The sequence below is a fragment of the Neodiprion virginianus genome, chromosome 5 (genome assembly GCF_021901495.1).
Source record: "Neodiprion virginianus isolate iyNeoVirg1 chromosome 5, iyNeoVirg1.1, whole genome shotgun sequence".
NCBI classification, from domain to species: domain Eukaryota; kingdom Metazoa; phylum Arthropoda; class Insecta; order Hymenoptera; family Diprionidae; genus Neodiprion; species Neodiprion virginianus.
In genome coordinates this window covers 18,124,180-18,145,212 of record NC_060881.1, presented here as the reverse complement: position 1 = coordinate 18,145,212, position 21,033 = coordinate 18,124,180, and the positions used below count along the sequence as shown (strand labels likewise).

The window sequence follows — 21,033 nt, the reverse complement described above, 5'->3', positions numbered from 1 at the left end:
ATTATGTGTGGTAACAAAATTAACTTTAGGAGTACAAAAATAGCTATTGACGAGGTGGAAAAGTTTGCGGATTAAAAATGAGAAACAAAAAAAAATGATGACCACTAATCATACACATATGAAACCGTGTATAAATACTGCAATATCAATCAAATACACACACATTGAACAGGTACGATGTATTGCTCACGCTCATTCAAAAGAGGTAAAGAGTACGTGACCGATATGCTTAATTGAAATTTGGTTGAAATGAGCTTATTGTGAATCGCATAGCATAACTAAACGTAGCAAAAAATCTAACGTAGTAATGGAAAACCAAATACCCCTTCCTCACGGTCCTTAGTTTGATCAATAAGAAGTTTCATGCCAATGAACAAGACTCCGAATACTCGCCAGAATTAGGATATATATATGCATTTGTGTATACATATATACGTATATATGTACACTCCTATACAGTAGGAAACAGATTTTATACACGCACGATGATATACGCGTACACATGTACTCATATGTCTAAAATATATATATATATATATATATATATATATATATATATATATATATATATATATATACGTATATGAGCGTGTGTGTGTGTGTGTGTGTGTGTGTGTGTACATATGTGTACACACTCACACACACACACACACAACTATATATCTATTAATGATCTTGAGGTAACGTTTATAAACAAAATATATATATATTTTATATCTGTCATACAAGCATATAATTATCATGTCAATTTGTTGTAATACACAAAACTAATCAGATATATATTATATAAATGACGCATAACTAAATTTCTGATACGAAATGGTTCACCAACGATAATTTCCTACCCAAAATTTTCACCACCTTCCAAACTTCATTGTGACATACGCATAACGGTTCTGAAACAGATTTGCCAATCAACTCACGCAAACGTTATGCATTCAACTTACCACCTCAATTATTAAGACAATATCAGTTTATTACTTCCTTTCTCTTTATCCCTCTTTCCCTCTCTGTGAAGACGAAGGTTAAATCTGTGTCACTATTTTGGCAGAATTTAAGGTATGAAAAAAAAGCTTATGGATTCTGAAGTAAGTGAATATTTTGTGTATCATATCACATTATGTACATTTTGAGCTCTGTTTTTGCGTTAGATTGCTTGCGATGACATATTACAATATCGCTTTACAATACTAGTTTGTAAATCAACAGTACATTTTTATTGCTGCATACATTCAAACGCATTTCAGCCAGGCTCCCGTATCCCCGCGGACCTTCCGTTCCTTCAGAAGCTTCTTCAGATGATGGTTAACGTTCTCAGCAGCTGCAATCCAGAGGTTCTCGGGGGTATCCTGCAAACATGAATTATGTTTTGTAACTATATAAAGTAAAATAAAAAAAAAATAAAAAAACCTTGGATTCACAGTAACGAAGAGTTTAACCATTTTTGAGGTCACGTGAAGTCATTTAAGGTCATGTGAACTCGACCGAAGCCTTGGTATCACGAAGTGGTTGAAATAATTTCAATTCAATTGAAGTCTTGCCAATTCAATTGCAGTTCTATGAATTCGTTCAAATCAATGGACGTCTTGTGATGTCATTTTCAATTCAATTGAGGTCTGTTGAACTATTTTAATTCAATTCAAGTCTTTCGATTTCTTAAAGTTACTTGACATTTAACGAAAGTTTTCTGCAATCTTTCGACTTCATCAAGCCTTTGGAATTCACAATTAAGACTTGAAGTCATATGAACGCTCGAATTCCCGAATGGCCAAGCGCTCGATAGTGCGAAACATTATCAGTAATACGATAATCATGATACCTACTTTGTAAACACGTCGAACTATGTCAATTTCCGACATCGGTGTCTCGGTGGCGTGCTTGTAGAGGACATCAAGGATTTCCTTTTCCCTCTGGTGCCTATGAGCGATATAGAACTTTATTCGAGGCACAGGATCCTCAATGACCGGTCCGTGTCCTGGATAAATGAGTTTTGGAGAAATATCGAGGATCTCTGATAGTGAAGCCATATAGTCGTAGAGGTCCTCGAAGACGGCCGTTCCCTCACCCAGAATGCAGTCGCCACTGAAAATCGCGTTCTCTTCTTCGAGTTTCAGGCATGCATGATCCGTCGTGTGACCTGGAGTCCATTTAACTGTCAGAGTCGCCCCTTCCGTCCGAAATGATTGCCCGTTCTCCATGGCCTCCCATTTCAATGAACGTTCGTCGTCGCTGATATTTTGAAGGTCATCTGGCGCCCTGGGTAACTTCGACACCCTGAGTCGGTCACTTTTTGAAATTTCCCAATTTTTCGACTTGTTCGGTTCGGTTACTCTGGATTCCACCAATGCTTTCACCGCCGACACACCGCCGATGTGATCATGGTGCCAGTGGGTCAACAAAAGGTGTTCCAATGTCGCATTTTCGCTTCTAAGCACCTCGGTCAAGTGCTTTGTGTACTCGGTCGACGTTGTTTTGTCACCCGCATCGATCAGAATCCGTCTTAAATTTTCGGTTTTCTTTCAATCATTTATTAATTCGTATCTCATGTAGTAGACGTAATCGGTTTTGGTCACCTAGGTACCAGTTGTGGTCATAGTTTAATTATTCGATTGTAGCTATATATGTTCATTACATATAAACTGGGGATATAGCCCCAAACGGTACAGAGGTGTTTTGATCTACTTGAATACTAATTTTCAATCTAGAAAGTGTACCGAGTAATGAAAAACTTTTTTTCCAAAACTTGCTCGAAGTCAGATTTTGATAACGAGTTGAGTAATTGATAAGATTAGTAAGAATGAGTAACATACGAGCCAAATTAACAAATAAAGAATTCTATTTAATCGTCCACAACTGGTGCATCTACCCACTTTTTTCACAAAATTGGCGAAGAGCCACGATAGGGCCATTCTACATGCAATGCCAAACAGGAACACCCAAAATAATTTGATTATATGCGAGAATAACGCCAGGAAATGTATACCTGCATTAAATGGTAATTGAATTACAGGAATACATTCCCTAGCATTATTGTTACGTAAATCAAAACTTTTTTCAGATATTCGTAATTGACATAGTATGTAGAACGGCACTATCAGTTGGAGCTTTTTTGCGTTAGTGATGCGTAAGCGTCGGTATAGTCGAAATAAGTGATATTTCACACGGTCTCTAAAAACTCACTACAGCATCCTCTTAATATAACGCGATACTTTTTTATTTATTTTTATTTGAAAATGTTATTTCGCAACTTCAGGTTTGCGTATAGTTTAACAAGCCGTAATAAGGCATAACGTGATCATATTTTCAGTGCCGAATTAATGAACCTGCCGCCCCCAGACCCTAAAATTATCTGCCGCCCCGATACGTATTTTGTCCGATATCTTATTATTTAAATGAAAGAAAATGCATAGTTCAATACGTCACAATAAGTCGATGCAATGACGTTTTGGGTAACTCAATTTTTTTTTTTTACATCGGTCTACGTCCACTCTTTTGAGCAACAAATCTCTCAATTAACTCTGTGTAATACGTAGAAGTTGTAAGATCTTTTTCAATTGCAAAAAATACAATGTATCCACTAATTATCATTTCATCCGAATATGATTGGAACACGATCTGACGGCAAAAACTGTAATAATGTAATCTTAACAAGAAAAAAAGAAAAGAAACGGCAGTGCTGCTTCTAAAAATTTGCCACCATGAAAAATCTGCCGCCCAAGGCCTGGGCCTAGTCGACCTAGGCGTTAATCCGACGCTGCATATTTTGCAAACTGAATATCTTCAAACTCACTTGAAAGTTGCAAAATACTGAATTTTATTTCAATGTCTCGTTACGTTAACGGTACGAACTTGAAACTCTTTTTGCGTTGAATTAACATCTTTAGTCAGCACTTCTTGTTCTTCTTCCTCAAGGGAGGCTTCTACTTTGTTGGGCCAGAATAAAAAAAGTTTTCGATTCTTTTTTATCGGAAAGAGCCAATGCACAAGTATACGCTCAGCAAATTTCACAATTGGAATCCAAGCAAAAATAATGGCAGACAAAAGGGATACGGTACGCGTGAAAAAAGCTGCCGCCATACATTCCACTGCATTAAAAGAGGCAAGATTGGCTGAAAGACTTGGGCAATGACGTCTTAGAGGGAGGGGGGGGGTTACAGCTTGCACGGTCTAAACTCATACCTATTATTAGGAGTTTTTTTGAAAGAAAATGAAAACACTCAGAGAATCTGAGTTTGAGGGCTTTATTATTTATAGTTTCAAGAAAAATTAGAATTTTTTCATTGAAATTGACGCTATAACTCTTGATTTTATTTTTTTACCTCCAAACGCATGACTGGAGTTCGAAAATAAACTGCAGATTAACTTTAAACACGTTTTTCTCGAAACCACGTTTTCTCAGTTTCCGGAAGTGTCCCTGCACATCCTAGATGAGCAATCGTTATGAAATATGGCAGGAACGTGTACAACAAACATCTTCATTAGTTGAACTAAAATTATCCAAAAATATTCGCGCGCTTTCATTTTATGAACAAAGAACTGCAAAAATTTTGGGTGAAGAACTAAGCATCCCCTTTGAACGCTCACTGTTTTGCTATTTTTCAATTTTTATTCTTGATTTTAGTTCAACTTGTACACAATATTGTACAAAGTCAAAATATATTTGATATTTTTTCTTCAGATTACTCGTCCAGGACTTAGGAGTTCCGCAAGCGAAGAATATCACCGTCGGCGCACCGACATACACGGTTCCTGCAACTCCCAGTGCCATCTTTTGTCAAACTTAAAAAAAATACTATTACGTTCAATAAAGACCGGTTAGTAAGTATGCCAAATATCAACAATCTATATTTAATATTTTTCGCATCAATAATTTGTGAAAATTCGAACATTTTTTGGTCTAACAAAGTAGAAAACCTCCCTTAAAGCTACGTTTCTCTTTTGAGGACAAGTACTCGACCTCATCGTTACGAATTTTGTTTGAAACAATTTGAAATAGCTAGTCAGTAACTTAAAGAAATTAACAAGGTTTTACATTTTCTTTTCTTCTTGCTCCGAAATCCGTGTAAATAGAAGTTTTGCAACATGTAAAGTTCCCAATAAATGTTTTTTTACAAACTAACATTATCAGTATTTATGCAGGAAGAGTATTTCAACACAAAATATTTTCATGATGTAATCACCTTGGTCCTGTACCAACGAGGTACGTGTTTGTCCCCTGCAACGTCATCGGGCCTGGATTGCAACCGAGGATACGAATAACACGGCTTGATATTCGCGACACGGTAGGAATAGCTGTCAACGAGGTCATGATGCTAGTGTCCGATACTCCGATATCATCAGTAGCCCGCTATGAGTTTAAACCTCTAAACAAAAGTAACTGAATTGTAACTTTGGTAAAAACGATACATACTCAGTATCAGTAGAATAGAAAAGAGATATTTTGACTTGCCGTATGAATAATTATGAGCGCAGCTAAACTTCGATCGGTAGCAAGTTAGTTAATCTATTGATTCAGTATTCGCAAGCTCGATGGTACGGAACGATATTAGCGTCTTACATGACCTAACCTCAAAGGTTGCGGACTGTGATTTTTCAGTCATTCCTAGCCACGTGTTCTACCTTACCGACCTAACTCGCCGAATTCACATGTTTGCACGTCGCTGCCACGTTCTAATCAACACGAGGTAAACAAGTTTCAAGCTTATAATCTGCGTCGCATGTTCTGTGTACTTACGACAGACTTGTTGCGTCCTTAGAATCGAAAAATATCTTCGTATTTGTTGTTAGGGGTCAATGACATAATTAACCGATTGACGCAGTGTGGGTTGATGCCAAGACGGGAGATAAGCCATTTGGAAACTCATTAGTCATTGCTCATTATCTATAAATAAATACGAGTTTCTCGATAAATTGGAACAAATTTATAATTTCCGGGTGTGAAGTATTTTGTATTGAAACGAAGCGAAAATACTTGAAAGGAATCGGTTTTATTTCAAAACAAATTCTAATTTCATTCGGGGAATTCGGAATTGGGTACTAATATCAAAGTAATTGCAGCCATTTCGTTGATTATACGTAGTTGTAATAACTATACGTGCGTGATTGAGGGATTTTAGCAGTTTCGTGAGCAATGCTCGTTTTGTATTCGCTGTCTGCAAGTAACTTGCATCTAATTAGATTATTTTGATTCGGTTTAAACAAAACATAGTTTAATTTAGTTCATTTGATTTGAACTGACTTAATTCCTATTCTTACAATTACCTAAATTCAATTCGATTAATCTCAATCTGATTTAGATCAAACTAGCTTATTATAGTTTATGACGCAGTTATATTTTTCTACAGGCGTAACTATCGTACGATATCATTGACATTTAATAAATCGTTTCTAATTTGATTTAATTAAATGTAACTTATAGGAACTGATGCTTTCCTTTGCCGTACAGCATTAGCTTGATATTACTTGGTACTCTCTTGAATTCTGATTTGAACGTGATATGTTATGATTTTATAATGTGATACGGTGCTTTCTGATCTTCTGATATTCAAACAATTTATACTCATTGAAGTACGTAAATTCGTAAGCTGTTTTATCTTTATCATTTGTAAAATCGAGGATAATTTAGTTTTTGTGCAATTAGTTTTTGACAATAGGCAGCGAGATAGGTAGATTAACATAGTCTAGTTCATACTACTCTTTATTACGAATTCGGTCGTTATATGCTGTAATAGTATAGATATTATTGGTGTAGGTTATTGTGATTATTATTTTTATTGTAACCACAATGACTACGGTATGATTGCATATGATTACAATTAAAAAAATGACTGCTAGATTGAAGACATTTTCATGATTACAATGTAATTACAGTGATTGCAAAATTACTACGGTAATGGATGACACATTGAAAACTAAAATCATCATACATCATATCATATCATTGTACATCATACATGATACATCATCATGCATCATACATCATGCATAGTATTAAAGTTTGATACCAAAGTTTGGATGTCGGATGTTCGGCTGTTCGGAAAGTGACGTCACCCAAAATTTTTTTTCTCTCGACGTCATCGATCTATGGTAAGCAGCTGGCCAAATTCCTCAGTCTGGAAACAACCGCGCAGTAGAGCGGACGGATGAGAATCGCGCTCCGCAGATTTCGTGTACCGGGTTCTCTTTCTCCTGGATCCTGCGCTCCGGGTTCACTTCCTGGTGCAACTCGAGTTCCAGGACAAGCGCTCCGTAATTTCTGCGCTCCAGGTCCGCTACGTGGTGAAACTCGACTTCAGGGACAAGCGCTCCGTAGTTCCGGCTGTCCAGGTCCTTGACGTGGTAACTTTCGACCTTCGGACTAATTTTCCGTAGTTCTTGCTGTCCAGGTCCTCCACCTGGTGGATTTTGACATCCAGGAAAAGCGCTCCGTAGTTCCGGCTGTCCAGGTCCTTGACCTGGTGACTTTTGACCTTCGGACTAATTTTCCGTACTTCTGGCTGTCCAGGTCCTTGACCTGATGACTTTTGACCTTCCGGACAAATTTTCAAGTTTACAAGTTTGATTATTGAAAACGTCATGTTTTCTACTATCATCGGATAGGAAAAAAAAACCGAACGACCAGGATTAACAATTTGCAATTGGTGAGTGGTTGGCATTGTATACATAGGAATACATAACAATAACGTCGTTCAATTGGAGCTAGAATTGCTGTGCGTAGTGTTTCAAATCTATCAGCACTTAGCTGATTGTTCTGTGGTATTTTTTGACGAAATTTATTGTCATAAAATCACAATACGTTATACTTACATGCATGTGTAAACGTGATTTGTAGCATTGTATAGAAAAAATCTTACTGATAGATTCGGTTTGCGTCAAATGCACAAAGACAGTGTTCATTCTGTATACTATGAAGCAAATACCAGAATTTTTTGGGGACTCGTCGTGCCCCAGTCTCCCCTACAACTATGTCTTCCCTACAAAAACCAGTTACACTAGGCATCCGACCCGAGCGAGCTTTAACAAGAGAGTGTTTTAAAACTAGTTATTTTTGATTCGCGCATCATTCTATTATCAATGTGTCGAAATAACCCAAAAAACCGTGATATAATATGAATTATCGAGCTCGAACGTAAAAAGTAACGATTTTACCAAGAAAATTCTGAACGAAAATGAATGTGATTTAATGGATCTTTATGAGTTTTGTAGTTCATTGTTGATAAAAATATATGTCAATTCAAAGTAATTTTAGCTTCTACATTTCAGACACAAATTACGCACTCCGTCTTTCCTGTCAATTCGGGATTCCAGCGGCGAGGCGCTTCATTGGCCTGCTAATAACTTCGCCATTTTGCGACAATTGATGATCAGTAAATTTTTCTTGTACTCTCCAAATGTAAGTTAGAATACACTCGAAATTATAAAAAGCTTCGTTGGTTATCTTCCATAGAGAAAAAATAACCGACAATTTCGACGTTTCCCTGAAAAATTGTCGTATTTGATTGATTTAAAAAATAATAATATTTGTACTTTGCACCATCTTTCATGTGGCAGCATTTTAAAGACCCGGTTTCCACTTTGAACCGACATGAGAAATATTTTTTCTCCATTATCTGATTTTATTATTCACCTTTCTTCAGTGTTACTTAAATATTTAGCTGCATAATAATTGATTGCTTTCAGTTTTTAACCATTTGTATACGGTAATAGTACAGAACAAAGAATTATAATCAACTATTTTCCTGTGAACCATTAACAAAAAGCTATGTTACTATTTGTGCACGGTCAGTATAACATTTTTATAACATTTGATGGCGATTCTAATTATATTTTATCCACATTTTTTTCAACTTGTTACATTTACTATGAATTATTTCGATTCATTTTTCGCACAAGCCCAAATTCAGTAGCTCTCAATGCGGTCGTAAGATTTCGATAATTTTTTATGATTTTCTTATGATCTTCTTAGTCAAATCTGTCGATGGAAAAATTACATTATTCCTTACACAATATTCTTGATGTGTTCTAATACTTAAAATATTTATTAGTAATCGAGGCATGACCTGAGGTGGTTAACGGTGGTCGTTGGAGATGGTTGGAGGTGGTAACGGGTGGTTGCGGGTGATCGAGGAGAACGAGTATTTGTGCACGGTGAATAAAAAACTTTTATAACATTTAATGGCAATTGTCATTATATTTTATCTAAAAATTTTTAATCTTGTCACGTTTAAAATTATTCATTTCAATTAATTTTTCGCGCATGCCGAAATTCAATGGTTATCAATGCGCTAGTGAAAGTTCTATAATTTTTCATAATCTTCTTGTTGAAATGTGTCAATACAAATATTATAATAATCCTGACACAATATTTGTCATGCGTTCTAATAGTTAAAATATTCATTAGTATTCAAGGTATAACCCGAAGTGGCTAGCGGTGGTCGTTGGGGGTGGTTGGCGGTGGTCGAAGGTGGCCGGAGGTGGACGAGAAGGAGGTCGAGGTAGGCGAAAATCGCTAAAATTGTAGCCAAAAATACAGAGGAGTTAGCCTTACTTTTTCTTCATTCCTATAGCCGAAAGTTTTTGGTCTCAGATTCGATGTAAATGACCCTTGCCTGACTGATCGGACCCTCAGGAACTCAGAAAACACAGCGCAAAGAGCGTAGGTCCAACAGGAGAGAAACGGCGAGCAAAAAAGCACCTGCTGAAAAATGTCGAAAACACAGGATCTGGTTTTTTGGCTGTAACTTAAGATGCGTTGATCCCAGCGTGTTAGGACTGCGCCTAATCGTTTCCTCTGGCAAAATTACGTCAGAATAGTGTTCGAAAGAATTTATTCCGGCACTTTTCAAAATCGCGAAAATTTTCGCCAAAAATGTAAAGGGGTTAGCCTTTGTTACGCCCCGACGTACCGCCTTGGCGTACCTTTTTCAAAATTCCATTTCACTTCATTTCTTTAATTTCTACAATGCACAGATATCATTTCATCAAAATCTCATATTCTAATAACGGCGAGTTCCACCCCTCCAGGCAAAAGTCACGTAGAGACCAACAATGATCCCTAGTATAAGGTTCAACTTTCTTCTATTTAACTGGTACCAAGAACTGAGATAGAAGACTGCTGAATTAGCATCAGTAGCGCTCAGCCTGGAAATATCCCTCTTTTTAAGTTAAAACTGTAATCAATACCTAGGATAAACCACTACCTTTGGAACCACCAAATTAAAACAGATTACTTATTAGGATGTATGAATGAATGTGTGAACTTTGCATGTAAATATCTTTTGTTCATATTTTCAATGTGTCACCGACGAGATTGAGAATCGTCGGAACACCTTCGAAGACCGTGAAGTAACACTGACCATGTGGATTTGGGCGCCAGGAGGTCGCCCTCGCATCTCATTGGCTAATTACCGTTGTAACTTATTCAACTGCAACTCCTTGGACCCTCGGACCCAAGAAGCCGCGTCTTTCGTCTGTCAAGTCGCGAGATGCGTGGACGTCAACCAGGATTAGCCCTCTCGAGCAAGAGTAGCGTTTGGAAAATCTTAGTTGTGACCGACCTAAAGTCTCGCGCTAATTCGTCAAAACCGAGCATTCACTTATTCTGTTAGCTGCAAAAGACTCACTATTTTCTACGTTTCCATCTTTTCTGTGCTTTACTAAATCTCATCATTTCGAGAATAGACATTTTTATGCCATTCCATTTTCCATGATTAAATTGAGTTCGGCCCTGATTCAACCGAATCAGGTAATTTTAAGTGATAATAATAATAACTACATTAGCATTTTAATAAATAAATCGTTGGAATCAATTTTAACATACATCAAAATCAGCAAATTGACACTTTCTACTATAACTTTCGATAATAAGATATCGTTCTAAATCTACAAAGACTAAGTGACCGACGTTCAACATCGTTCGATTAATCAACTTTTCCGAACTTGAGGTGAGGCCCTGGTCCAAAATTCTACTGACGCAGACCGACACGATCCGACGGCTCTCAATCTTGTCGACCGATTCACCTAAAGATAAGTCAATCCGAGTGTTACTCTTCGAAATTGAACGAATTCTTGTTTCACCTTTATAATCAGAATTTACTTCAGCAATATTCATTTAAAAGCAAGTCTAGAATTGGTGGCTAGCTTCACTACCTCCAATTAAATCATACTTATGGTTTCCAAGAATTAATCAACAAGACTTAACAATAGGATATATAATTGATTTAAGATAATCTGAAAAGAGAGATACAATATCGAATAATCACGACCAGCTAGTTATAACCATCGTTCAGAGTAGATGTTCCTGGTACCGAATAATAATATCCTTTGTAATAAAACAATGCACGATTTGTATAAACTCGAACACTTTATAAATTGTTACTTTCGGCTCTTATGTCATTATCACCATTGATTGTTACCAGACATTTCAATCACCGAATCGAAACAGAATAAACTTCATCTTTTACCAGTTGAATCATATTGAACCATTTATTTTGATCGACCTTTTCCCCATTTTCATTATTATAAAATTGCCTCAACAATTTAAACAAACCTCACAGACCTGTGCAGGACTATAGCAACACGATCCTACAAATTACCGGCTTATCGAAAGGTAGGTCTTTTCTTAGTTTTAATATTTATTCATTGTCGTTACGTGGGAGCTTGATTATTCAATTAATCATTAACTACCACGACTCAGTACACTCTCACCCCCACGTAACACCTTGCTTTTTTTTCATTTTTCGACCAGAAAATTTATGGTCTCGGATTCGATTTGTATGACCCTTTTCCGACTAATTGGACCCTCAGGAACTCAGAAAACGCAGCAAAAAGAGCGTGAGATCAACAGGAGAGAAGTTACGACGGAAAAAGCACCTGCTGAAAAATGTCGAAAATCCAGGTTCTCGTTTTTCGGCTGTAACTTCTTATACGTTGCTCGCAGCGTATTGGGACTGCGCTTAATCGTCTCCTCTGGCAAAATTACGTCAGAACAGTGCATGAAAGAATTTATTTCAGCACTTTTCAAAATCGTCGGAAATTTTCGCAAAAAATGCAAAGGGGTTAGCCTTGCTTTTTTTTCAATTTTCGTCCAAAAAATTTATGGTCTCAGATTCGATTTGTACGACCCTTTTCCGACTGATTGGACCCTAAGGAACTCAGAAAACGCAGCGAAAAGAGCGTGAGATCAACAGGACCAAAGTTACGAACGAAAAAGCACCTGCTGAAAAATGTCGAAAATCCAGGTTCTCGTTTTTCGGCTGTAACTCCTTATACGTTGCTCGCAACGTATTGTGACTGCGCTTAATCGTCTCCTCTGGCAAAATGACGTCAGAATAGTGCATGAAAGAATTTATTCCAGCACTTTTCAAAATCGTCGAAAATTTTCGCAAAAAATGCAAAGGGGTTAGCCTTGCTTTTTTTTCAGTTTTCGTCCAAAAAATTTATGGTCTCAGATTCGATTTGTACGACCCTTTTCCGACTAATTGGACCCTCAGGAACTCAGAAAACGCAGCGAAAAGAGCGTGAGATCAACAGGTGAGAAGTTACGACGGAAAAAGCACCTGCTGAAAAATGTCGAAAATCCAGGTTCTCGTTTTTCGGCTGTAACTCCTTATACGTTGCTCGCAGCGTATTGGGACTGCGCTTAATCGTCTCCTCTGGCAAAATTACGTCAGAATAGTGCATGGAAGAACTTATTCCAGCACTTTTCAAAATCGTGAAAATTTCCGCAAAAAATGCAAAGGGGTTAGCCTTGCTTTTTTTAAATTTTCGTCCAAAAAATTTATGGTGTCAGATTTGATTTGATCGACCCTTTTCCGACTAATTGGACCCTCAGGAACTCAGAAAACGCAGCAAAAAGAGCGTGAGATCACCAGGAGAGAAGTTACGACGGAAAAAGCACCTGCTGACAAATGTCGAAAATCCAGGTTCTCGTTTTTCGGCTGTAACTCCTTATACGTTGCTCGCAGCGTATTGGGACTGCGCTTAATCGTCTCCTCTGGCAAAATTACGTCAGAATAGTGCATGAAAGAATTTATTCCAGCACTTTTCAAAATCGTCGAAAATTTTCGCAAAAAATGCAAAGGGGTTAGCCTTGCTTTTTTTTCAATTTTCGTCCAAAAAATTTATGGTCTCAGATTCGATTTGTACGACCCTTTTCCGACTAATTGGACCCTCAGCAACTCAGAAAACGCAGCGAAAAGAGCGTGAGATCAACAGGAGAGAAGTTACGACGGAAAAAGCACCTGCTGAAAAATGTCGAAAATCCAGGTTCTCGTTTTTCGGCTGTAACTCCTTATACGTTGCTCGCAGCGTATTGTGACTGCGCTTAATCGTCTCCTCTGGCAAAATTACGTCAGAATAGTGCATGAAAGAACTTATTCCAGCACTTTTCATAATCGTGAAAATTTCCGCAAAAAATGCAAAGGGGTTAGCCTTGCTTTTTTTCAATTTTCGTCCAAAAAATTTATGGTCTCAGATTCGATTTGTACGACCCTTTTCCGACTAGTTGGACCCTCAGGAACTCAGAAAACGCAGCGAAAAGAGCGTGAGATCAACAGGACCAAAGTTACGAAGGAAAAAGCACCTGCTGAAAAATGTCGAAAATCCAGGTTCTCATTTTTCGGCTGTAACTCCTTATACGTTGCTCGCAACGTATTGTGACTGCGCTTAATCGTCTCCTCTGGCAAAATGACGTCAGAATAGTTCATGAAAGAATTTATTCCAGCACTTTTCAAAATCGTCGAAAATTTTCGCAAAAAATGCAAAGGGGTTAGCCTTGCTTTTTTTTCAATTTTCGTCCAAAAAATTTATGGTCTCAGATTCGATTTGTACGACCCTTTTCCGACTTATTGGACCCTCTGCAACTCAGAAAACGCAGCGAAAAGAGCGTGAGATCAACAGGAGAGAAGTTACGACGGAAAAAGCACCTGCTGAAAAATGTCGAAAATCCAGGTTCTCGTTTTTCGGCTGTAACTTCTTATACGTTGCTCGCAGCGTATTGGGACTGCGCTTAATCGTCTCCTCTCGCAAAATGACGTCAGAATAGTGCATGAAAGAATTTATTCCAGCACTTTTCAAAATCGTCGAAAATTTTCGCAAAAAATGCAAAGGGGTTGGCCTTGCTTTTTTTTCAATTTTCTTCCAAAAAATTTATGGTCTCAGATTCGATTTGTACGACCCTTTTTCGACTAATTGGACCCTCAGCAACTCTGAAAACGCAGCGAAAAGAGCGTGAGATCAACAGGAGAGAAGTTACGACGGAAAAAGCACCTGCTGAAAAATGTCGAAAATCCAGGTTCTCGTTTTTCGGCTGTAACTTCTTATACGTTGCTCGCAGCGTATTGGGACTGCGCTTAATCGTCTCCTCTCGCAAAATGACGTCAGAATAGTGCATGAAAGAATTTATTCCAGCACTTTTCAAAATCGTCGAAAATTTTCGCAAAAAATGCAAAGGGGTTAGCCTTGCTTTTTTTTTCAATTTTCGTCCAAAAAATTTATGGTCTCAGATTCGATTTGTACGACCCTTTTCCGACTAATTGGACCCTCAGGAACTCAGAAAACGCAGCGAAAAGAGCGTGAGATCAACAGGACCAAAGTTACGAAGGAAAAAGCACCTGCTGAAAGATGTCGAAAATCCAGGTTCTCGTTTTTCGGCTGTAACTCCTTATACGTTGCTCGCAACGTATTGTGACTGCGCTTAATCGTCTCCTCTGGCAAAATGACGTCAGAATAGTGCATGAAAGAATTTATTCCAGCACTTTCCAAAATCGTCGAAAATTTTCGCAAAAAATGCAAAGGGGTTAGCCTTGCTTTTTTTTCAATTTTCGTCCAAAAAATTTATGGTCTCAGATTCGATTTGTACGACCCTTTTCCGACTAATTGGACCCTCAGCAACTCAGAAAACGCAGCAAAAAGAGCGTGAGATCAACAGGAGAGAAGTTACGACGGAAAAAGCACCTGCTGAAAAATGTCGAAAATCCAGGTTCTCGTTTTTCGGCTGTAACTTCTTATACGTTGCTCGCAGCGTATTGGGACTGCGCTTAATCGTCTCCTCTCGCAAAATGACGTCAGAATAGTGCATGAAAGAATTTATTCCAGCACTTTTCAAAATCGTCGAAAATTTTCGCAAAAAATGCAAAGGGGTTAGCCTTGCTTTTTTTTCAATTTTCGTCCAAAAAATTTATGGTCTCAGATTCGATTTGTACGACCCTTTTCCGACTAATTGGACCCTCAGGAACTCAGGAAACGCACCGAAAAGAGCGTGAGATCAACAGGACCGAAGTTACGAAGGAAAAAGCACCTGCTGAAAAATGTCGAAAATCCAGGTTCTCGTTCTTCGGCTGTAACTTCTTATACGTTGCTCGCAGCGTATTGGGACTGCGCTTAATCGTCTCCTCTCGCAAAATGACGTCAGAATAGTGCATGAAAGAATTTATTCCAGCACTTTTCAAAATCGTCGAAAATTCTCGCAAAAAATGCAAAGGGGTTAGCCTTGCTTTTTTTTCAATTTTCGTCCGAAAAATTTATGGTCTCAGATTTGATTTGTACGACCCTTTTCCGACTAATTGGACCCTCAGGAACTCAGAAAACGCAGCAAAAAGAGTGTGAGATCAACAGGAGATAAGTTACGAAGGAAAATGCACCTGCTGAAAAATGACGAAAATCCAGGTTCTCGTTTTTCGGCTGTAACTTCTTATACGCTGCTCGCAGCGTATTGGGACTGCGCTTAATCGTCTCCTCTGGCAAAATGACGTCAGAATAGTGCATGAAAGAATTTATTCCAGCACTTTTCAAAATCGTCGAAAATTTTCGCAAAAAATGCAAAGGGGTTAGCCTTGCTTTTTTTTCAATTTTCGTCTAAAAAATTTATGGTCTCAGATTCGATTTGTACGACCCTTTTCCGACTAATTGGACCCTCAGCAACTCAGAAAACGCAGCGAAAAGAGCGTGAGATCAACAGGAGAGAAGTTACGACGGAAAAAGCACCTGCTGAAAAATGTCGAAAATCCAGGTTCTCGTTTTTCGGCTGTAACTTCTTATACGTTGCTCGCAGCGTATTGGGACTGCGCTTAATCGTCTCCTCTCGCAAAATGACGTCAGAATAGTGCATGAAAGAATTTATTCCAGCACATTTCAAAATCGTCGAAAATTTTCGCAAAAAATGCAAAGGGGTTAGCCTTGCTTTTTTTTCAATTTTCGTCCAAAAAATTTATGGTCTCAGATTCGATTTGTACGACCCTTTTCCGACTGATTGGACCCTCAGGAACTCAGAAAACGCAGCGAAAAGAGCGTGAGATCAACAGGACCAAAGTTACGAAGGAAAAAGCACCTGCTGAAAAATGTCGAAAATCCAGGTTCTCGTTTTTCGGCTGTAACTCCTTATACGTTGCTCGCAACGTATTGTGACTGCGCTTAATCGTCTCCTCTGGCAAAATGACGTCAGAATAGTGCATGAAAGAATTTATTCCAGCACTTTTCAAAATCGTCGAAAATTTTCGCAAAAAATGCAAAGGGGTTAGCCTTGCTTTTTTTTCAATTTTCGTCCAAAAAATTTATGGTCTCAGATTCGATTTGTACGACCCTTTTCCGACTAATTGGACCCTCAGGAACTCAGAAAACGCACCGAAAAGAGCGTGAGATCAACAGGACCGAAGTTACGAAGGAAAAAGCACCAGCTGAAAAATGTCGAAAATCCAGGTTCTCGTTTTTCGGCTGTAACTTCTTATACGTTGCTCGCAGCGTATTGGGACTGCGCTTAATCGTCTTCTCTCGCAAAATGACGTCAGAATAGTGCATGAAAGAATTTATTCCAGCACTTTTCAAAATCGTCGAAAATTTTCGCAAAAAATGCAAAGGGGTTAGCCTTGCTTTTTTTTCAATTTTCGTCCGAAAAATTTATGGTCTCAGATTTGATTTGTACGACCCTTTTCCGACTAATTGGACCCTCAGGAACTCAGAAAACGCAGCAAAAAGAGTGTGAGATCAACAGGAGAGAAGTTACGAAGGAAAATGCACCTGCTGAAAAATGACGAAAATCCAGGTTCTCGTTTTTCGGCTGTAACTTCTTATACGCTGCTCGCAGCGTATTGGGACTGCGCTTAATCGTCTCCTCTCGCAAAATGACGTCAGAATAGTGCATGAGAGAATTTATTCCAGCACTTTTCAAATTCGTCGAAAATTTTCGCAAAAAATGCAAAGGGGTTAGCCTTGCTTTTTTTTCAATTTTCGTCCAAAAAATTTATGGTCTCAGATTCGATTTGTACGACCCTTTTCCGACTAATTGGACCCTCAGGAACTCAGAAAACGCACCGAAAAGAGCGTGAGATCAACAGGAGAGAAGTTACGAAGGAAAATGCACCTGCTGAAAAATGACGAAAATCCAGGTTCTCGTTTTTCGGCTGTAACTTCTTATACGCTGCTCGCAGCGTATTGGGACTGCGCCTAATCGTCTCCTCTCGCAAAATGACGTCAGAATAGTGCATGAAAGAATTTATTCCAGCACTTTTCAAAATCGTCGAAAATTTTCGCAAAAAATGCAAAGGGGTTAGCCTTGCTTTTTTTTCAATTTTCGTCCAAAAAATTTATGGTCTCAGATTCGATTTGTACGACCCTTTTCCGACTAATTGGACCCTCAGCAACTCAGAAAACGCAGCGAAAAGAGCGTGAGATCAACAGCAGAGAAGTTACGACGGAAAAAGCACCTGCTGAAAAATGTCGAAAATCCAGGTTCTCGTTTTTCGGCTGTAACTTCTTATACGTTGCTCGCAGCGTATTGGGACTGCGCTTAATCGTCTCCTCTGGCAAAATTACGTCAGAATAGTGCATGAAAGAATTTATTTCAGCACTTTTCAAAATCGTCGGAAATTTTCGCAAAAAATGCAAAGGGGTTAGCCTTGCTTTTTTTTCAATTTTCGTCCAAAAAATTTATGGTCTCAGATTCGATTTGTACGACCCTTTTCCGACTGATTGGACCCTCAGGAACTCAGAAAACGCAGCGAAAAGAGCGTGAGATCAACAGGACCAAAGTTACGAAGGAAAAAGCACCTGCTGAAAAATGTCGAAAATCCAGGTTCTCGTTTTTCGGCTGTAACTCCTTATACGTTGCTCGCAACGTATTGTGACTGCGCTTAATCGTCTCCTCTGGCAAAATGACGTCAGAATAGTGCATGAAAGAATTTATTCCAGCACTTTTCAAAATCGTCGAAAATTTTCGCAAAAAATGCAAAGGGGTTAGCCTTGCTTTTTTTTCAATTTTCGTCCGAAAAATTTATGGTCTCAGATTTGATTTGTACGACCCTTTTCCGACTAATCGAACCCTCAGGAACTCAGAAAACGCAGCAAAAAGAGCGTGAGATCAACAGGAGAGAAGTTACGACGGAAAAAGCACCTGCTGAAAAATGTCGAAAATCCAGGTTCTCGTTTTTCGGCTGTAACTCCTTATACGTTGCTCGCAGCGTATTGGGACTGCGCTTAATCGTCTCCTCTGGCAAAATTACGTCAGAATAGTGCATGAAAGAACTTATTCCAGCACTTTTCAAAATCGTGAAAATTTCCGCAAAAAATGCAAAGGGGTTAGCCTTGCTTTTTTTAAATTTTCGTCCAAAAAATTTATGGTCTCAGATTCGATCTGTGCGATCCTTTTCCGACTAATTGGACCCTCAGGAACTCAGAAAACGCAGCAAAAAGAGCGTGAGATCAACAGGAGCGAAGTTACGAAGGAAAATGCACCTGCTGAAAAATGTCGAAAATCCAGGTTCTCGTTTTTCGGCTGTAACTTCTTAAACGCTGCTCGCAGCGTATTGGGACTGCGCTTAATCGTCTCCTCTGGCAAAATTACGTCAGAGAAGTGCATGAAAGAATTTATTTCAGCACTTTTCAAAATCGTCGAAAATTTTCGCCAAAAATTCACGGGGTTTAATGGTTCAATGGTTTATTTTTCATCCTTTCCATGACAATATTGGAAAACACTATTGCAAAATTGAAAATAAACAAAATCTTACGTCCAAAACCTTAGCCTAGTTCTATATTTCTATTCAATTTCTAGGGATATAAAAATTAGAACGGAGAATCAGAAAAGAGAAAGACGGCGAAGACAATGTCAGATAAAAAGCGACAAAGAAGAGGAAAAAGGGGTTAGCCTCACTTTTTCCTTGATTTTGGAGCCGAAAGTTTTTGGTCACAGATTCGATTTGAATGACCCTTACCCGACCAATTGTACCCTTAGAAACTCAGAAAACGCATCGAAAATAGCGTAGGACCAACAGGAGAGAAAAGACGAGTGAAAAAGCACCTGCTAAAAAATGTGGAGTAGAAATACGAGTGGGATCATGAGTAGGAGTAGGAATAGAAGTAGGATCAGGAGTAGGTTCAAGAGAAAGAGTAGGAATAGGAGTAGGATCAGGAGTTGGAGTAAGTTCGTAGTAGAAGTAGCAGTAAGATTGAAGTAGAAGTAGGATCAGGAGTAGGAGAGGAGTAGGAGTAGAAGTAGGAGTATAGGAGGAGGGTAGGGGCGGGAAGGGTAGGGTAGGAACTTCTACTCCTACTCCTACTCCTACTCCTTCTCTTACTTCTACTCCTAATCCTACTTCTACTCCTACTCCTATTCCTATTCTTATTTTGTACTCCTACTCCCACTCCTACTCCTTCTCCTACTTCTACATCTTCTCCCAACCCTACTCCTACTCCACCCCTTACCACCCCCTACTACCTCCGACCACCTCCGTCCTTCTCGTCCACCTAATCCTCCTTTTCTTCTTTGTCCTCCTCGTTCATTTCCTCCGCCTTCTCCTCCTCCTCCGACCACCATCCATCACCGCCAACCACCTCCAACGACCACCGCTAGCCACTTCGGGTTATACCTTGAATACTAATGAATATTTTAACTATTAGAACGCATGACAAATATTGTGTCAGGATTATTCTAATATTTGTATTGACACATTTCAACAAGAAGATTATGAAAAATTATAGAACTTTCACTAGCGCATTGATAACCATTGAATTTCGGCATGCGCGAAAAATTAATTGAAATGAATATGTTTAAACGTGACAAGATTAAAAAATTTTAGATAAAATATAATGACAATTGCCATTAAATGTTATAAAAGTTTTTTATTCACCGTGCACAAATACTCGTTCTCCTCGATCACCCGCAACCACCCGTTACCACCTCCAACCATCTCCAACGACCACCATTAACCACCTCGGGCCATACCTCGATTACTAATAAATATTTCAAGTATTAGAAGACGTCAAGAATATTGTGTAAGGAATAATGTAATTTTTCCATTGACAGATTTGATCAAGAAGATTATAAGAAAATTATAAAAAATTATCGAAATCTTACGACCGCATTGAGAGGTACTGAATTTGGGCTTGCGCGAAAAATGAATTGAAATAATTAATTGTAAACGTGATAAGATTAAAAAATTTCAGAGAATATATAATGACAATTGCCATTAAATGTTACAAAAGTGTTTCATTCACCGTGCAAAAATACTCGTTCTCCTCGATCACCCGCAAACAACCTCTACCACCTCGACCACCGCCAACCACCTCCAACGTTAACCACCTCGGGTCATACCTCGAATACTAATGAATATTTCAAGTATTAGAACACATCAACAATATTGTGTAAGGAATAATGTAATTTTTCCATCGACATTTGGAGAGTACAAGAAAAATTTACTTATCATCAATTGTCGCAAAATGGCGAAGTTATTAGCAGGCCAATGAAGCGCCTCGCCGCTGGAATCCCGAATTGACAGGAAAGACGGAGTGCGTAATTTGTGTCTGAAATGTAAAAGCTAAAATCACTTTGAATTGGCATGTATTTTTATCAACAATGAACTACAAAACTCATAAAGATCCACTAAATCACATTCATTTTCGTTCAGAATTTTCTTGGTAAAATCGTTACTTTTTACGTTCGAGCTCGATAATTCATATTATATCACGGTTTTTTGGGTTATTTCGACACATTGATAATAGAATGATGCGCGAATCAAAAATAACTAGTTTTAAAACACTCTCTTG

The 21,033-nt window shown here is 38.4% G+C and overlaps 1 protein-coding gene across 1 annotated transcript; it reads right to left on the bottom strand.

The window, feature by feature from the left end:
• Positions 1–766: 766 nt before the first annotated feature.
• On the bottom strand, positions 767–5,615 carry LOC124306106 (endoribonuclease LACTB2). Its single transcript, XM_046766294.1, has 4 exons — positions 5,450–5,615; positions 5,181–5,363; positions 1,824–2,499; positions 767–1,349 (listed from the first exon to the last, which is right to left on the bottom strand). Exons 2-4 carry the CDS (start codon positions 5,306–5,308, stop codon positions 1,233–1,235), a joined length of 921 nt encoding a protein of 306 aa, XP_046622250.1. The 5' UTR covers positions 5,309–5,363; positions 5,450–5,615; the 3' UTR covers positions 767–1,232.
• Between the last annotated feature and the right edge of the window lie 15,418 nt (positions 5,616–21,033).